The sequence below is a fragment of the Salvelinus fontinalis genome, chromosome 22 (genome assembly GCF_029448725.1).
Source record: "Salvelinus fontinalis isolate EN_2023a chromosome 22, ASM2944872v1, whole genome shotgun sequence".
Taxonomy (NCBI): Eukaryota; Metazoa; Chordata; class Actinopteri; order Salmoniformes; family Salmonidae; genus Salvelinus; species Salvelinus fontinalis.
The window spans coordinates 10,242,331-10,262,091 of record NC_074686.1 but is presented as its reverse complement, the minus strand read 5'-3'; the positions used below and the strand labels follow the sequence as shown (position 1 = coordinate 10,262,091).

The window sequence follows — 19,761 nt, the reverse complement described above, 5'->3', positions numbered from 1 at the left end:
ACACGACAGAATACATTCACTACTATCCCCCATAGTACAAAAGTTAACCTATTCTATTCTATAAATAAATATTCCAAACAGTCTGACACAGTTGTGGGATAAGATAGATCCCAAATTAATACAAACACTAGCATAAAAAAAAAACAGTTTCAAGCAATGAGCCTGAAGCCAGAACATTTAAAATGTCGATATACTATGAGGGTATTTCTTCACATTATAAGCGCAGCAATGCGCACACGGCAGTAAGTGCAAATGTTGCATTAGTAGGAAAACACCATTCTCAAAAGTGACCACAAATGCGATTATGCATGTAATGCTTTTTTTGTATATAAAGGTGCATTTTTATGGTGAAAATTATCTTCACCAAACTTCAAACTCACGCGCTGAGTTTGAAGAATATGCCACAACAACAAACCTGCCAATAGAGGGCCGCCCACCAAAACTCACGGACCAGGCAAGGAGGGCATAAATCAGAGAGGCAACAAAGAGACTAAAGATAACCCTGAAGGAGCTGCAAAGCTCCACAGTGGAGATTGGAGTATCTGTCCATCGGACCACTTTAAGCCGTACACTCCACAGAGCTGGGCTTTACAGAAGAGTGGCCAGAAAAAAGCCATTGCTTAAAGTGTTCGCCAAAAGACACGTGGGAGACTCCCCAAACATATGGAAGAAGGTACTCTGGTCAGATGAGACTAAAATATTGTTTTTCGGCCATCAAGATAAACGCTATGTCTGGCGCAAACCCAAAACCTCTCATCACCCCGAGATGAATAGTTATGCACACTCAAATGTTCCGTTTCACAATAAAAAATTAAAAAAAGTGGTAGGCATGCTGTAAATCAAATGATACAACCCCCCAAAAATCTATTATAATTCCATGTTGTAAGGCAACAAAATAGGAATAATGTCAAGGGGGTGAATACTTTCGCAAGCCACTGTATATCATTCAAGTGACAGGCTACTATTGTAACCCATCACAGTATTCTTGATTTAATCTTGTCTGTACATATACTAAATAACATATGTGTGAAATTTGTTTTGATTTAGAAAGGACCATTATCATGCACCTGTATGGAAACAGGGACAGCTGAAATAAATACGTCAGTAGACTATACTCCTGTTTTAAAGAGAAGCAATGTGCTTAATACTAGGATAGTTGACAAATAAAATATAGTAGGCCTAGCATATGGAAAGCTGATGGAATTCTATTTTTAATAATGACCATCATTCTGTTTTCTCACGCAATTTCTCACGCAAGAGCTTGGAGAAGTCTAATTAGCGTGACTAAACGTTCATGTGGAATTTGACTGCCGTCATGACGCGTGGCCACACCGAAACAGCCGTAGCCATACTATAAAATTATGAAATGAATTGACTGTCCTTCATGCTCCGGTCAGGAACTTTGGCCACCAACGGTCATCTAGCCACCTGCACATAAATTGACAACATGGAAAAGATGTGCATTATTAGATTGAACACATACATTACAGTGCAATGTTGTAAAATATTACCCATTACAATAATTGACATAACTCAGCTATAATTACAAATGGATGGGGTCAAATACCACCTATGGTTTTGCCTCACATTTGGGCATCTGAGTGGTACAGCGGTCTAAGGCACTGCATCTCAGTGCTAGACGCGTCACTACAGACCCTGGTTTGATTCCAGGCTGTATCACAACCGGCCGTGATTGGGAGTCCCATGGGGTGGCAAACAATTGGCCCAGCGTCGTCTGGGTTAGGGTTTGGCCGTGGTAGGCCGTCTTTATAAATAAGAATTTGTTCTTAACTGACTTCCCTGGTTAAATAAAGGTTAAATACAAATTGTATTAAATTAACCAACCAGTGGTTTGGATCTTTAACTTCATCTTTTGGTGATAAAACAAGTGTTGTCCGTGACGTTTTGAAAGTGATATTCCTTATGTTCTAAACTGTCTATTTATTGATAAATGCAAACTTTGAAGGATCAACAAAGGAAATGTATTTATTACATTAAAGTAACCAATTCTAAGTGACAAACCAAAGCAGCATATAATTCACACTTGTTTTATGCTATCTCCATAATTACTCGTTAGGAAATTATTTTGGTAATAAACAAGCGACATTTCAATATTAGAGGAACCAGAAGAACCCTATAAGACTTGAGTTGGATATCACTGAATTATTCAACCATCCAAATTGCAAGTTGAAGAAGAGATGACAGAAGGGTTGATATCAATCTAGACTTACTTCCCTTAGGCAGCATTGACTTCTTAACGTCCTCCTCACTGCCTATGTCTGAGGACCCTTCGTTCTGGCTGCCTTTACCTGAAATAGAGGCAGAGGGAAACTGTCTTTCTACAGTCTCAAAGTAATTAGGAAACAAATACAATCTCAGTCTTGGATTGATATTAAGTATGGACACATGACTGTAAGTCGCTTTGGATAAAAGCGGCTGCTTAATGTATTTTTATTATGGGTCAACGGATATTAGATTACCAGAGTCTGATGAGGTTCTGCTTTCATCATCTTTGGATAAGAAAAGGGAGAAAACAGTCACTCATTTCATTCCAGATAATACTTAGTCAAGTAAAGTTTCAGTACAAGAAGATCATGTTGTAATAGGAGTTGAATGAATGACTAAAGTGTTTCAGACGTATTCAAAACCCAAAGGGAAATCTAAACAGTATTGGTTGTTACATAGAACACCTTTTTAAGTTTGATGGCCGGATTGTTGTTCTGATATTAAAGCATCATATTGTCCTTATAACTAATGTCAAAAGTATGTTATATGTAACATTCAACCATTATGTTGATAAATGACATGTACAGTGCATTTGGAAAGTATTCAGACCCCTTCCCTTTTTACCACATTTTGTAAGTTTCAGCCTTATTATAAAATTGATAAAATTACATTTGTTTCTCATCAATCTACACACAATACCCCATAATGAAAAAGCGATACATTTTTGGCTAATTTTATAAAGATTAAAAAAACAGAAATACCTTATTTACCCAAGTATTCAGACCCTTTGCTATAAGAATCGAAATTGAGCTCAGGTGAATCGTATTTCCATTAATCATCCTTGAGATGTTTCTACAACTTGATTGGAGTCCACCTGTGGTAAATTCAATTGATTGGACATGATTTGGAAAGGCACACGCCTGTCTATATAAGGTCCCACAGGTGACATGTCCGAGCAGAAATCAAGCCATGAGGTCAAAGGAATTGTCCTGGGGTACCAAAAAAATGTCTGCTGCATTGAAGGTCCCCAAGAACAGTGGCCTCCATCATTCTTAAAAGGAAGAAGTTTGGAACCACCAAGACTCTTCCTAGAGCTGATCGCCTGGAGAAGGGCTTTGGTCAAGGAGGTGACAAAGAACCTAATGGTCACTCTGACAGAGCTCCAGAGATCCAATATGGAGATGCGAGAACCTTCCAGGGGGACAACCACACTCTACCAATCAGGCCTTTATGGTAGTGGCCAGATGGAAGCCACTCCTCAGTAAAAGGACATGACAGCTTGCTTGGAGTTTGCCAAAAGGCACTTAAAGGACCATGAGAAACAAGATACTCTGCTCTGATGAAACCAAGATTGAACTCTTTTGCCTGAATGCCAAGCGTCACGTCGTGGCATGGTGGTGGCAGCATCATTCTGTGGGAAGGATTTTCAGCGGCAGGGACTGGGAGACTAGTCAAAATCGAGGGAAAGATGAGCGGAGCAAAGTACACAAAACGTCAGGACCTCAGAATGGGGCAAAGGTTCACCTTCCAACAGGCCAACAACCCTAAGCACACAGCCAAGACAACGCAGGAGTGGCTTCGGGATAAGGCTTTGAGTGTCCTTGAGTGACCCAGCAGGAGCCCAGACTTGAACCTGATCAAACATCTCTGGAGACATGAAAACAACTATGCATCGACGCTCCCCATCCAACCTGACAGTGCTTGAGAGGATCTGCAGAGAAAAACCAAATACAGGTGTGCCAAGCTTATAGCGTCATACCCAAGAAGACTTGAGGCTGTAATCACTGCCAAAGGTGCTTCAACAAAGTACTGAGTAAAGGGTCTGAATAGTTATGTTAATGTATTAATTTAGTTTCACATTTTCCATAATTTGCAAAAATGTCTAAACCTGTTTTTGCTTTGTCATTATGGGGTATTGTGGTGTTTGTTTTAGAGAATATGAAATATACTAATTCAAGTCACTGATGGAGACTTAAGGTTAAGCGGGTCTACACAAGAAGTTAAGGGTTATAGGAGGAAGGTATATAGTGGGTGCAACTAAGCTTGGAATGTGTTGAGTGCAGGGAACACGATCGCATGTAGCAGTACTGATAAACTGTTGAAGGCTCATAGCACTTAGCTCCCTGCTTAGCAAGAATGATGCAATGTTTAGCGCTAAGGACGAGACTCCACCCAAAGTGGGGTATGAATACTACCACGGGGGAAGCCATGTCTGTGTCTGAATTTGAGCTGTATCGACCCTTTGGGAAGAATTAAACTTGGTTAAGTTTCTCTAGTGACTGAGTTATTTACTCTGAAAATTAGAACCTAACAGTGTGCAGATTGAAGAGGGGGAAGAAACAATGTAATCCATTTTAGAATAAGGCTGTAACGTAACGAAATGTTGAAAAAGTCAAGGGGTCTGAATACTTTACGAATGTGCTGTATACAGACAGAGGGAGAGGCTGTGATACTAACCTGTAGTTCTCAAGCCAGGAATCACTTTGATGTGTAAAGAGAAAAATACATAGAAATGTTATAATGCATATGGATTCTGGCCGTAGGGCCCCCCCCTTCATAGAAGTACCTTTGTTAAACTTTTCTTAACATTTAACAACAAAAATAATCAAGACCTACCAATTGTCCCTCTTCTGTGCAGAACAAACAGGACCACCGAAACCAAGATCAGAACTACAATAATGGCGATGACTGTCCCAATGACTACAGCACCGAAACTACTGCAATCACAACATTCTCCATCTGAAAAACAAAAGGCAGAGTATTTATAAAAAGCAACAATATGTAACCAGAAGCTAACATCAGTTTCCTTCCTGCTTCACTTGCAAAGCTGTTGTTAGTATGCTGTTCAGTTCAAATTAAGATTGTTTCCTGTGTCAATAACACTAAACCAAATTAACCATCAATAACACTAAACCAAATTAGCCATACTTTACCCCATTTTCCCACAATTGGCTCCTTCAATGATCTATGGCTGACAGAGCATTCATAAGTTTCCTTATCTGCCTCTGGGATCTGCACACTCATCCTGATCTGGTAGGTGTCATCATCATTGGGTAGGACTCCTGTAGACTGCACTCCATCATGTTTGGTTAATGTAACACCATTCTTCTTAATATGGATTAACACATCTTTGGGATAGAAACCTGTGGCCATGCAGGTCAGTCGGACATGTCCTGCAGTTTTGGCCTTTTTAGCAAATACATAGACCTTTGGAGGGGCTAAAGAGGGAATAAACAGAGAACATTAATATTATTTCTGATCTCACATGTACAAATGGTTGTTTTTGTTTGTTAGGCTATACTATTTAAGTACTCACAATCAGCCCTACTGAATTTGTTGTGCCCATATTCCATGAATTTGGACAGCCAGTCCACACACTCCTTCTCCAGGTAGCCCTTGGTGTACTGGTTGAGGATCTGCACCCCGTCCCACTTCCTCTTAGTCGGCAGAGCTTGATCAACTGGGGCCACCCACTGCATAGTGACATCATCAAAGGCCAGGAAGTCGTCACCATCGTAGCTGTATTGGTCGGTGCCCTTTATGAATTTCAATGTGCCGTCACTCTGTTGGTCAATCTCACAGCCATGTTTCCACTGAAGAATATGCAAATCTGAGCGGAAAAAACAATAATGAAAAAGAACGTTAATGACGCTTCAATGACAATATACATGGATAACTAATGACCTACAATTTTAAAAGATTAACGGTGAGTGTAGGACAGATTGCAGGTGTTCCCTCACCAGTGTTGTTGTGCCTCATGCGATCCATCAGGATGTTGACGTTGACTTTGAACCACTGCTCCTTGCTCTTGCGTGACTGAGTGCCTTTTTCCCAGTAGTCTGCTGGCAGCTTCTCCCTCATCCACTCCTGTTTGGGAATCTTCTTCTTTGACACACTGTCATAGTAATCAATCTGTCTGTTGTTCATCAGACCCATGGCAGTGAACTCATGGATACCAGGCAATTCTAGTGGCTTTGACAGGGCAGTGTAGATGTAATTTAGGGAGTAGATGTCTGTAGGGAAAAAGATTTAAACATTGAGATAATTTGTCTGAATCTGCCTTCTCTCCATGTTACTCAGACTATGCTGTAAAACATGAAACGGAAATTACTGTACGTCAAATATTTATCTCTATCATACTGTAGGTCTGTAACGGCCAACAAAATAATGTATTCAATTAATAGTGTCAAAGAGGCTCTGCATGATGTTGTCTAAATGGTAGGTGACATAAATAACAAATAAACCCACACTAGTGCATTAGTGAGAAGTCGGACACATTCTGCAACTTATAAATCAATCTATTTCCTATTAATATATTAAAGGGATACTTCTGGATTTTGGCAATGAGGCCCTTCATCTACTTCCCCAGTCAGATGAACTCATGGATACCAGTTGTATGTCTATGCGTCCAGTATTAAGGAAGTTAGAGTTAGTTTCACAAGCCAATTTCTAACTAGTGTTAGAGCAATGACTAAAAGGCTATGGGTACAGCTAGTTAGCATTGGCTCGTGAAAGTACCTCTAACTTCCGTCATACTGGACGCAGACACCTAAAAATGGTCTCCACGAGTTCATCTGACTCTGGGGAAGTAGATAAAGGGCTTCATTGATAAAATCCTGAACTATCCCTTTAAGCCAACACCTAGCGACCTCATCAAAGAGTCCGGACCTCTTGGTGGAACGATTAAGGTGTTCGCTTGACAGCTGTTAGATCCAGGTTTGAGTCCCGGTCGGGGCTATCCCCCGGATTCGCTACCATATCAAGAAAATGAATCATATATATTTCCTCTTTCCTTTGTTCGTGTATTGTTTTTTGTTTGTATATTGTATTTTAAATGTGTGACTGTCCTTGTGTATAAGTGTTTTTTTAATTACATTTTTTATTAACAAATATCAACAAACAAAAGAGGAATAGTCACATGCAAACAAGCATACATACAAACTATTTACATTGCCAGGAATCCTAAACAAACAAATCATATTCATTAATAATACAACACGTTTTAATTGCCTTTTTGTTTTTCATTTTAGTTAAAGTAGTGCCATATTGTTTAAATTCATTTATAAAGTGAAATAAGTTAGGTTTTGAATTAGACCATTTGCATTTGTGAATATGAAATTGACCTAGTATTATTAGCAGTTGAATTAAATATACTACATCTTTATCTATGTCAGAATTTCTGAAATAAATCATTATAGCAAAACCATGAAATAGACCAAACGGTCCTATTTTTTTTGTAACAAAATTCTGTATGTCAATCCAAAAGATTCTACTATAAATACAGGCAAAAAACAAATGCAAAATGGTCTCCTCCATTCCACAGAAATCACATTTATAGTCAATATTCAGCTTGAATCTTTCCAAAACATGTTTCACCGGATAAATTCCATGTAACATTTTAAATGAAACTTCCTTTACCTTGTTACTGATACAATATTTGTTAGCTATTTCCATGCTTTCCCCCATTGTATATCACCATAGATATTTGACCAAAAGAATCTTGCTGAGGGAATTATAGTATCACAAACGATATTCCTAATCTGTTTATTACTGTCACGCCCTGACCTTAGTATTCTTTGTTTTCTTCATTATTTTGGTTAGGTCAGGGTGTGACAAAGGGTGGTTTGTTTAGTCTTGTCTAGGGTTTTTTGTATGTCTATGGGTTTTCGACTCGTCTAGGTAGTTATATGTCTATGGTTGCCTAGATTGGTTCTCAATTAGAGGCAGCTGTTTATCGTTGTCTCTGATTGGGAACCATATTTAGGCAGCCATATTCTTTGAGTATTTCGTGGGTGATTGTCTATGTATTAGTTGCTTGTGTCTGCACTTATTATATATATAGCTTCACGTTCGTTTTATTGTTTTGTAAGTTTATTCAGTGTTCTTCGTTAATAAAAGTAACGATGCGCATTGGTCCTCCGATCCTTCTTACTACTCCTCCTCAGATGAGGAGGACGACGAACGTGACAATTACTACATTTATCTTTGATGTTAATATTGCCAATGAATATATGTTCATGTAAATCTATGTTACTTACATCAACCACAGAGGAATTTAAAAGAGATACAACCCCCTTTGGAATCGCATCAAAAACAATTGCATATTCTTTCGGGGTTATTGGAATTTTAAACTTATCAAGAAATTTCCCATATGAGAGTAGATATCCATCCTCATTCAGTAACTGACCAACCAAAATAATTGTATTCTCAAACCAGTTACGAAAAAAAGAGACCTATTTTTAAATCGTATATCTTTGTTGTTCTATATAAAGTATCTGTGAGGGGAAAAATTGTGTTTATACGCTAACATCCAAGCTAAAATTGCCTGCTTATGGAATTTGGCAAACTTGACTGGGATTTTATCAACATCAAAATTACATCGAAGCAAAAATTCGAAACCACCAACAGAGTCAAATAAATACTTCGGGAAGACATTCCAAATACTGTCCTGGTTCTTAACATACTTCAGAATCCAATTCATTTTAAAAGTATTATTTAGAGTATTGAAATCTAAAACCTCAAGACCTCCTTGTTCTTGGGTATTAGTGAGAATGTATTTTCGTAGATAGTGAGGCTTGTTCCTCCAAATAAAATTATAAAGAATCTTATCTAAGTCCTTTACAATTTTAAGGGATAATTCAAGTAATAACGAGACATAAACCGATCTGGATAACCCTTCAGCTTTGGAAAATAAAACACGACCGTATAACGAAATATCTCTAAGCAACCAGAGGTTCAATTTCTCCTTTGTTTTCTCAATAATGGGGTTAAAGTTTAATTCACTCCTTTGTTTTTCATCCTTGCATATAACAATTCCAAGATAAGTAACCTTATCTTTAATTGGGATACCATATACACTGCTCAAAAAAATAAAGGGAACACTTAAACATCACAATGTAACTCCAAGTCAATCACACTTCTGTGAAATCAAACTGTCCACTTAGGAAGCAACACTGATTGACAATACATTTCACATGCTGTTGTGCAAATGGAATAGACAAAAGGTGGAAATTATAGGCAATTAGTAAGACACCCCCAAAAAAGGAATGGTTCTGCAGGTGGTGACCACAGACCACTTCTCAGTTCCTATGCTTCCTGGCTGATGTTTTGGTCACTTTTGAATGGTGGCGGTGCTTTCACTCTAGTGGTAGCATGAGACGGAGTCTACAACCCACACAAGTGGCTCAGGTAGTGCAGTTCATCCAGGATGGCACATCAATGCGAGCTGTGGCAAAAAGGTTTGCTGTGTCTGTCAGCGTAGTGTCCAGAGCATGGAGGCGCTACCAGGAGACAGGCCAGTACATCAGGAGACGTGGAGGAGGCCGTAGGAGGGCAACAACCCAGCAGCAGGACCGCTACCTCCGCCTTTGTGCAAGGAGGTGCACTGCCAGAGCCCTGCAAAATGACCTCCAGCAGGCCACAAATGTGCATGATGTCATCTGCGCTTTCTTTGATTTTAGATGTGAGGATGCGGACGATGTTGTCCTGTAGCTGGCTCATTGATGGTAAACTTCTCAGCTTCTTTGGAAGTTGCTCCTTGGTTGGGGTATTCGGGTATGATTCACATTCACTCCCCTTTTTTACACTGCAAGCATATGAGTAAGTCTCAACAATGCCTCTTTTCAAGCTAACTTAACTACACACGCTGAAACTGTTCGATAGCTAGCTTGTTCGTTGGAAATCGTCAAAAATATATTTCAATGCTTTGATTAATTACAAAATTATTCAAAATAGCTACATTGTATGTTTAGATATCATTTTTTGTGAAAAAACAAACAAATTGCAACTGCAGTCTAAAACCATAAACTTTGTGTCACCCCCTCTCATGCCACCATCTTGAGCGCCCCCCCCCCCCCCCCAAACTAAGTGTATAAATGTTTTGTCAGTTGTCATTATGTTTTTTTTGTTGCACCCCAGGAAGACTAACGTTAGCTGCTGCTAAACAAATAAACAAATGTGTGTAAAATTGCAGTAGTCATTATCAGTATATAGACTACCGTATAATTGCAAACACATTACAAACATATAAAAACTTATTTGCACATTATCTAATTTGTGATAAAAGATAGATAAGGTAGATAATGCTATGCCTTGTTGGTCTAAGCAAAGTAAAAAAGCTCATTAATGTATTAATGTTTCCTTACAAATGTGTGTTGTTATTGCACCGTGCCTGGCCTGTAAGTGCGCAATAGCTTTCCAGTAAGCGATACAATGGATGAAGGAACGGGCGTAAAGGTCGACTAGAAATGCTACAATGTAATTACAACAAGTAGACTACTATGCTAATAGACCACAGCAGTATATATATGGTAAGCGATTTTAAAAGTAATATTTTGTATTATTATTTTGCCACGTCTGGCTGTAAACGTTTACTTTCACTTTTGATATCGAGTACACAACTTACCGCTTTGGCTCCGGCAAATACATTCTAGTGAAAAATATAAAACAAGAAACATCAAATTAGGTCTATACATCTTGCTAATTATTTTCTTCAGCTATATCCTTATTATAGTATTTGTCGATGTAAAGTTCCTTCAGAAATATATGTTGCGTTGCGTTCCTTGCCCTTTGAAGAGTATTTCTAGCCAATAGTGATGGGTCGTTCGTGAACGAGTCTGCTCTAAGAGCTGACTCTGACTCTCTCCACAGTTGCCAGAGAATGGCAAGTAGATGGAAAAGTGGTCTGTTGTGTTAGCGACAATGCAGCTAACATAACCAAAGCCATGAAAATGTTTAAATGGACCCATCATCCATCTTGCCCACACAATCAACCTGATTGTAAGAGATGCTCTGAAGATGATGAAGCTACTGTGGACAAAGTGAAAGCAGCTGTGGAATACTTCCACAGGAACACAGTAGGTGATGAAAACTAAAGTCTACACAACGCCAGATGGGGATGCCTGAGCTGAAGCCTAAACAAGACTGCACTACAAGGTGGAATTCAACATTTTATATGTTGAAGGGGTTTCTTGAGTCAAAGGATGCCATCATATCTACCCTGGCCATTGTCAATGCACCTGTTGATGCTCTGACCCAAGAGGAATGGGAGGTGGTGGAGGAGGTGTGCAGAGTCCTGGAACCCGTCACTGTGGAGATCAGTGGAGAGAGGTACAATAAGCAGTTATTACTACATCATTATTTAATCCAGTATTATATATGTATATGAGCAGTAGATGAGAATGTAGTGTCAGTAGACAAAACATGAACCTGAACTAATAAGTTACTGTACTCTCTTTTCAGCTATGTGACAACCTCAAAAATGATACTCCTGTGTAAGGGTCTGCAGCGAATCACAGCCAGCCACCAGAGAAAAGCAAATGTAACCACAGGACATGTGACAGAGTTGATGGACATCCTATGTTCATCAATGGACAGAAAGTTCCACCAAATGAAATATAATCACGTGCTATCAGAAACCGCTGCACTTGACCCCAGGTTTAAGAAGTTAGCCTTCAGTGATGCCAGAACAATTGATAAGGCTCTTCAAAGAATAACCTCAGCAGCAGGGAGGGACAGCCCCAGCAGTCAGCTGGCTCAGCCACCAGGGCAACAGGAAGAAGAGGGATCAGATGGAGTAGAAGCACCAGTAGTAGTGCCACAAACGTCTACTGTTTGGATGATGTTTGGCGAGAGAGCAACTGGGGATGCAGTACGAAGGAATCTCTCAGCAGATGCCGTAATGAAGGTCCGATCCTATTTGGAGAAGCAGAAACTCTGAGCTGGTGGAAGAACAAGGGCTCTGTCTACCCACGGCTTACTAAATTCATGACAGGGAGACTCTGCATAGTGGCCACATCCGTTCCCTCTGAGAGGGTCTTCTCAAAAACGGGACAAATAATTACTGACAGAAGAAACCGCATCAGCCTATGGAAAGTGAGGCAGCTTGCATTTCTGAATGCTAATCTCCCATAAAAGCTCAATCTGGTCAGCATTGCTGTGTGCTGCTGGTTATTACATGGCAATAAAGAAGAGAGAAAAGAAGAACCAGTTTAATGTTTGAAGTGGGATGCTGCAGTTTTGCACATGATTTACTTTTCTTTGATATGGTGTAATATTCTATTATGCCGTTCAGATTGTATTCGTTTTGAATTGTTAAATTTATATGCACTTTGTTTATATACATTTAAAAAGTTATACTTTAAATGCAAATGTTAAATAACATTCCTTTTCATAACAAACCAATGCATTGTTAAATACATTGTGGTTAAGGTAGAGTATGATTTCATTTAATCATTTAATTAGAATTGTTTTAACACCAATCATAGTCAAACTATCGCAAACTGTTTGACTTGAAAAAAATACGAAACATATATAGCAGTTTGGGAGCCAAAACATTCGGCTCTTTTTGGTAAGCTGAGCCGAACGAGCCGACTCACTGAAAAGAGCCGGAATGCCCATCACTACTAGCCAATGATTTTCTAGGGCTGAAATTAACCTAGCTGTTGTCAGGTAAAATAGAGCGTAGGGGGTTTCCGCGAATGTATGCTGTTGCGTCATACTGAAGAAAAATAGACTATGACAACATATGTTTTACTTGAAATCAAATATTTAATAAAGTCTGTAGAATAAGTTGTGAGGGATGGTTTTGTTCTCTTTTTAACAAAAATATATGCCTTATAGAAATAGGACATGTTAATCACAAAACATAGCGTGATTGCAGAAAAGCTGTTGATAATCTAGGGTGTCGAATGTGCTAACTACGAGGTTGAGACAAGATGGAAAATTCTCAGCTACATAACAAACACTTCCGGATATCTGGATCCTGTGTGCTGTGCGGCTGGGACCAGTTTAGGCACCACCGATAGGCTAGCAAGTTTAAACCACGCTAAGCCTCTACTGTGATAGGCCAACTCTGGAACTACCTCTGTCCCAGTATAAAAGAAAATGTCTGTACTATTCTAGTCAGTTCCCTGCTTTACCCTGCGTGGTGATAGTGAACCCGTATATACGAAAATTGCATTTACCATTCTGAGCTTATGTTAAATAAAAATACTTAAAGTATATTTGGTGACTTTGAATCACATTTTATCCTGATACCAGATTCGATTGACGCAACCTTTTATAAAGTCAAGAACAAAAAATATATACATGTATTCTTACAACTCTCATTTTTATTTGACGTACTTAAACTTTTGAAACTGTTGTCACTGACAATTCATGAGTAGTAATTTTTAGTTATTGTTTATTTGCTTTAATGTTATTTTATGTTTCTTAATTTAAGAGAAAATATACTTGTAATGATGTCCTATGTTCATTTGTTATTGTATTGCAATTTGACATTTAATTTAAAAAATAAAAAGGCTATCAAAATACTGTGATTTTTCACCTTAGGTCGGAATTGGTAGGAATGGATAACTTAAAATCATGGACAACATAACATAAACATTCACATACCCTCAATCATTTTATTATGTAACAATTATGATACATTGACATTTTCTGACCACTTGGTAAACTTTCTGTTTATCAGTTTGTCGGTTTCTTTCTCTGATGATACATATCTCATCATAATGTAATGATTGATTGCTCTGACATAAGTGTCAATCAGTACATCTCTACTGTCAACTCATCCCTCCATCATCTTCATCCTCCAGCCCCTCTACCTTACCCTTTTCCAAGTTCCCCACACTCCAGAAGTCCAAGTGCCTCTTATTTTTCCCAACCCCTCCCTCCTTTTTTACTTCCTTCCGAAGCGGAACCCGAAGCCTCCCTTCTCTCTGTTGAAAGCCTGAAGCCCGCCGGCGATGGATGTGAGAGCTTCGTTCCTCTTTCCTCCCCCCTCTCCTTCCTCTTCTCCCCCCTCTTGGTAGTGCAGAGTGTCCATAGGGTGACCAGGGAAGGGACCCAGCGGCCTCCTCTCCAGATCCCCCCTCTGGCCCCTCATCAAGCCCTTCTGTCCCCAGCCGTTCTCTGCTACCAGCACCCTGAGCAGGCCCAGACGTGGGTCCTCTGGTCCCAGCTCCAGCAGCGGCCCCCAAGAGCGGAGGCCCGCTGCAGCTACAGCCCCTGGGACATCGAGGGAGGCTTGGAGCTGGAGTAAGTCAGCCTCCCACTCAGGGTTCTCCAATGTGGGCAGGATGGCAAGGGGGAAGTGGGGGTGCCCGTGTGCCCCTGGGATGGGAACCAGCAGAGCCAGTGAGAAAAAAGTGAGCATCGGCTGAGAGGCACAGAGAAGGAACGAAGATAATCTCATCTATAAGTTGTTGGAAAGATAAAGTAGTTGTGAAATAAATCACAAAATGTAAAAAGAGTTAATGCATCATAAATTGCAAACCATCCAGATATTTGCAAGCCCTGATTCTTAGGGCCCTATTCAAGAATTTAAAAAAAAATGAAGTGTGGTGCAACAAAGAAGATAAACATGACAGCATTCCTTCTTCCCACACAAAAATATAATTTTACCCTGAAATAGCACTAAGTGAGTTAGATAAGATAGGACAGCAGCACACAAAATGCACACCTAACATGCAGATTTCTACAGGTATTTACTTAGAACCATTTACTATGTAAGCACTGAATCATATGTACCTGCTGTACATATTAGTACACAGAAATAAACAGAATATCAACATCCACACCTAATACCAACCACATTAGCATTGATATATCCATTGGCTTACCTTGTAGAGTTTTCAGTGTTTCTGCCTTGACATTCCCCTGACCCTTTAAATACCCCATAAATGAAAAGAGTTATCAGCTGACAGCATCGTGTCCTCTGTCCCTGATTGGTTAATCGGGCCCTTGACGCACAAGTGTAATGCAACTCTGACATCTACATTCTTCTGACTTGGAAACAGGTCTTACTTAACTGATGGACTCTAAAGTGCCCAATTATTGTGCTTGATTGTGAAGTGAATCATTAGGATTTGAAGAAACCGCGTTAAGGTCTCAGTCATTAAGGTCATCTCACGGGGAGGACACAGACACACCTGAAAGAATTCCATTGTCCGGTTCCTGACATAATCCCAATCATTACAGACATAAATATTCTGGATCAGTCACTTTTCCCAATTGAACGATTCAAGTAAAAACGTAATTCAACCAGACTTCTATAATGATCATACAACACAGACTATGTGTGACATTCCAACACGAAAGATAACCTATCTTTTGCTTTCTGTTTGCCATGTAAAAATCCTAATTTTTATATGGGTAGTTGGATGTTTTAGTTTGTTTTCTTATCTGTATATTGGTACCCAAGTTCATGTCATTGTCTGGTGTTGTTGGGTGTCTACAAAATATCCTATTTTGGGCAGTGGGTAATTGGTATTATGCAATTGTAAGTGGTTTATTGAGGTCACACCTACACTATACATTTGATTATTTACTTAACAGAGCAGTTATCCTCATAGACAGTCCTGTGTGCTTAGTAAATTATCCTTTTAAATAAATTCTCTGGTACTTTTGTATACCTTTTAGCCAGTAGTTCTGAAAGTAGTAATTACAAGTCAAAAGTGGGCCCTGAAAATTGCTTCCTATGTCCTGTGTGTGCAGATATGCGCTCCCTCTCTCGTTCTGCTGTGTGCATCTCACTTGCTGTTACTCAAATGACAAGGGGATGAAGCTCATTGGCTGAAACTCAAATTGCTAGGGGCTGACCCATGTGGAGGAAAATGTTGCTCCGCAGCTTCCAGAAAACAGTCTCTTTCAAACAAGGGATTTTTTGGCCAGCTGAGGTGAAACAGCATACCACCCTGCATCCCACTGCTGGCTTGCTTCTGAAGCTAAGCAGGGTTGGTATCTGGATGGGAGACCAGATGCTGCTGGAAGTGGTGTAGGAGGGCCAGTAGGAGGCACCCTCTACTCAAAAGAAAATTCCCCAGGGCAGTGATTGGGGGCATTGCCCTGTGTAGGGTGCTATCTTTTGGATGGGGTGTTAAACGGGTGTCCTGACTCTCTGTGGTCACTAAAGATCCCATGGCACTTATTGTAAGAGTAGGGGTGTTAACCCCAGTATCCTGGCTAAATTCCCAATCTGGACCTCATACCATCACAGTCATCTAATCATCCCCAGTTTACAATTGGCTCATTCATCCCCTTTAACTGTTCCCCAGGTCGTTGCTGTAAATGAGAATGTGTTCTCAGTCAACTTACCTGGTAAAATAAGGGTAAATTAAAAAATAAATACAAATTCTGCTCATAGATCATGCATGAACTACACATTGAAACATCCAGCCCAAAGGAGGTATAAAAAAAATACTAATTGCCAAAGTTCCGGAGCATGTCTAAGAGGATTGCAGTATGATCTGAACTAAACCTGGGCCGGATTCACGAAACATTACTTACCAAAAAACTTAAGCTGCTTAAGAAAAAAAAAAGAAGTTCATAAGATAGTTCGTAAATGCAATTAATCAAAATGTTCTTAGGAATTCGTCGTTTTCTTAGGAACTTCGTAAATATCTTATGTGGCATTGACATTAGTGATGTGCTTGAAACCAATAAATAAGCCTATGTGACAGGGATGATAGGATTTGGCCTACTATAATAAAGTGTTGATATTTCAATTTTATTACATTTATTTTTTTGCTTTATGTCTCGAGAATAAAAATATTTTAATTGGCTCGCAAACCCTTTACACACAAACAAAAAAAACACATTTTCATCAGACTAACGTTAGTTACTGTACATAAAAACAAAAAATGAATAAACAAGGAAAGCTCAATAAAAACTCGAGTAAACAAGAGCTTGAAGTGATGGTGGAGGAAATAGCAGCCAGGAAAAGGTTGCTGTTGGGGAGACTTGATATCTGCAGGTTCACTGCAGAGACCAAAAAGAGAGGATGTGCGAGAGTGGCCGAGTCGGTCTCTGCCATCGGGGGTATGGCAAGGGACAGTGACACCGTAAAAAATAAGTGTTCCGACATCAAGTCGGCTGCTAAGAAGAAGGGAGCTGAGAAACCATTCATGTGGACCAGCTGGAGGAGAAGATGTCGTCCATCATAGATGGTGGTAGAGGGACTGCGCGAACTGTAAGTTAATTAGCTACGTTAGCTAACGTGTAAAGACATTATAGCCAACACAGCTAACGACGTTAACTTTAGCTAAGTTAACCAAGTTCTTCTTTGACATTTTTGATTGACAAGAAAGCGCTAGCTATTTAACACTTCGAGAATATTGTAATATATTGTTAATTACTAGCTAGCTAGATAATGCGTGTTTAAATTGTATTCTTGCTGTATTTAAATATCCGCAAGCCAACTGTTTGTGTGGCGCAAGAAAACATTAATGATTACAAAAGTACCCATTCGTCTCAAGACAAGGGGTTAGCTGCCCTAAAGTTAAGTACATTTCCAAGAAGAAATCCTAAAAGCATTATTTTCGAGAATCCCATTTATTCTTAACTTTTTTCTAAGGAAAAACCTTAAGAACATTTCCAATAACTTTATTGAGAAATAGCAACTTCGCTTAACTTTCTTCTTAAGTCTATAGTTAAGTTAAAAATGCCAGTTAAGAAATGTATTCTGAACAAGGTTTTGTGAATCCGGCTCCTGGTCTGTTAAAAGCAGTCTAGTAAGGTACGACTTCTCAGATTTAACTGATAGGAGTTTACATCAGCTATCTGATCTGTTGAAAAATGCTTTTAGACAACGAGTAAATAAAATACAACCAACAGTTGGAAGTCAGAAGTTTACATACACCTTCGCCAAATACATTTAAACTCAGTTTTTCACAATTCTTGACATTTAATCCAAGTAAAAATTCACAGTTTTAGGTCAGTTAGGATCATCACTTTATTTTAAGAATGTGAAATGTCAGAATAATAGCAGAGAGAATGATTTATTTCAGATTTTATTTCTTTCATCACATTCCCAGTGGGTCAGAAGATTACATACACTCAATTAGTATTTGGTAGCATTGCCTTTAAATTGTTTAACTTGGGTCAAACTGTTCGGTTAGCCTTCCACAAGCTTCCAACAATAAGTAGGGTGAATTTTGGCCCATTCCTCCTGACAGAGTTGGTGTAACTGAGTCAGGTTTGTAGGCCTCCTTGCTCGCACACACTTTTTCAGTTCTGCCCACAAATTTTCTATGGGATTGAGGTCAGGGCTGTGACGGCCACTCCAATACCTTGACTGTGTTGTCCTTAAGCCATTGTGCCACAACTTTGGAAGTATGCTTGGGGGTCATTGTCCATTTGGAAGACCCATTTGCGACCAAGCTTTAACTTCCTGACTGATGTCTTGAGATGTTGCTTCAATATATCCACATAATTTCCTCTTCTCATGATGCCATCTATTTTGTGAAGTGCACCAGTCCCTCCTGCAGCAAAGCACCCCCACAAAATGATGCTGCCACCCCCGTGCTTCACGGTTGGGATGGTGTTCTTCAGCTTGCAAGGCTCCCCCCTTTTCCTCCAAACATAACGATAGTCATTATGGCCAAACAGTTCTATTTTTGTTTCATCAGACCAGAGGACATTTCTCCAAAAAGTATGATCTTTGTCCCCATGTGCAGTTGCAAACTGTAGACTGGCTTTTTTATGGAGGTTTTGGAGCAGTGGCTTTATTCTTGCTGAGCGGCCTTTCAGGTTATGTCGATATAGGACTCGTTTTACTGTGTATATAGATACTTTTGTACCTGTTTCCTCCAGCATCTTCACAAGGTCCTTTGCTGTTGTTCTGGGATTGATTTGCACTTTTCGCACCAGTACGTTCATCTCTAGGAGACAGAATGCATCTCCTTCCTGAGCGGTATGACGGCTGCATGGTCCCATGGTGTTTATACTTGCGTACTATTGTTTTTATAGATGACCGTGGTACCTTCAGGCGTTTGGAAATTGGTCCCAAGGATGAACCAGACTTGTGGAGGGCTACAATTGTTTTTCTGAGGTCTTGGCTGAATTCCTTTGATTTTCCCATGATGTCAAGCAAAGAGGCACTGAGTTTGAAGGTAGGCCTTGAAATACATCTACAGACACCTCCAATTGACTCAAATTATGTCAATTAGCCTATCAGAAGCTTCTAAAGCCATGACATCATTTTCTGGAAGCTGTTTAAAGGCACAGTCAACTTAGTGTATGTAAACTTCTGACCCACTGGAATTGTGATACAGTGAATTATCAGTGAAATAAACTGTCTGTAAACAATTTTGGGGAAAATGACTTGTGTCATGCACAAAGTAGATGTCCTAACCGACTTGCCAAAACTATACTTTGTTAACAAGAAATTTGTGGATTGTTTGAAAAACTAGTTTTAATGTAAACTTCCGACTCCAACTGTATACTTCCATTAGTTAATACAGACCATTTAATAAAATACAAAGACCTCATATTGTCATATTTGGGGTGGGGTTGGGTTATTTGATCTTGCACATACACATTTCCTGGCACTTACTGTGCACAATATAAATCACAAACACCTATACATCTCGTTATTGATTACTGCATTGTTGGGTTTAGAGCTTGCAAGAAAGGCATTTCACTGTACTTGTGCACATGACATTGAACCTTGAAACTCTAAACTACGTGCACATACTGATATCATAACAACCATGACAAACTGTGGAACAAAACAAGGAGTCACAAGGAATAATCCTA

At 39.4% G+C, this 19,761-nt stretch overlaps 2 protein-coding genes across 3 annotated transcripts in view; both read right to left on the bottom strand.

Annotated features, from left to right (window-relative positions):
• Positions 1-10,844, bottom strand: part of LOC129819757 (major histocompatibility complex class I-related gene protein-like) — a 46,675-nt gene extending 35,831 nt beyond the window's left edge. The window contains exons 1-9 of one of the 2 annotated variants that reach the window (XM_055876327.1): positions 10,631-10,844; positions 5,967-6,239; positions 5,543-5,836; positions 5,160-5,444; positions 4,843-4,965; positions 4,684-4,707; positions 2,481-2,510; positions 2,232-2,309; positions 1,263-1,428 (exon numbers count right to left, since the gene is read on the bottom strand). In XM_055876327.1, coding sequence (XP_055732302.1) covers positions 1,421-1,428; positions 2,232-2,309; positions 2,481-2,510; positions 4,684-4,707; positions 4,843-4,965; positions 5,160-5,444; positions 5,543-5,836; positions 5,967-6,239; positions 10,631-10,700 — 1,185 coding nt within the window. In that variant the 5' untranslated portion in view covers positions 10,701-10,844 and the 3' untranslated portion in view covers positions 1,263-1,420. Of the gene's footprint in view, positions 1-1,262; positions 1,429-2,231; positions 2,310-2,480; positions 2,511-4,683; positions 4,708-4,842; positions 4,966-5,159; positions 5,445-5,542; positions 5,837-5,966; positions 6,240-10,630 lie in introns of those variants that run through there. The other variant, XM_055876326.1, reaches the window with a different exon arrangement.
• Positions 10,845-13,607: 2,763 nt separating this feature from the next.
• On the bottom strand, positions 13,608-14,884 carry qrfp (pyroglutamylated RFamide peptide). Its single transcript, XM_055876333.1, has 2 exons — positions 14,847-14,884; positions 13,608-14,419 (listed from the first exon to the last, which is right to left on the bottom strand). Exon 2 carries the CDS (start codon positions 14,417-14,419, stop codon positions 13,904-13,906), a length of 516 nt encoding a protein of 171 aa, XP_055732308.1. The 5' UTR covers positions 14,847-14,884; the 3' UTR covers positions 13,608-13,903.
• Between the last annotated feature and the right edge of the window lie 4,877 nt (positions 14,885-19,761).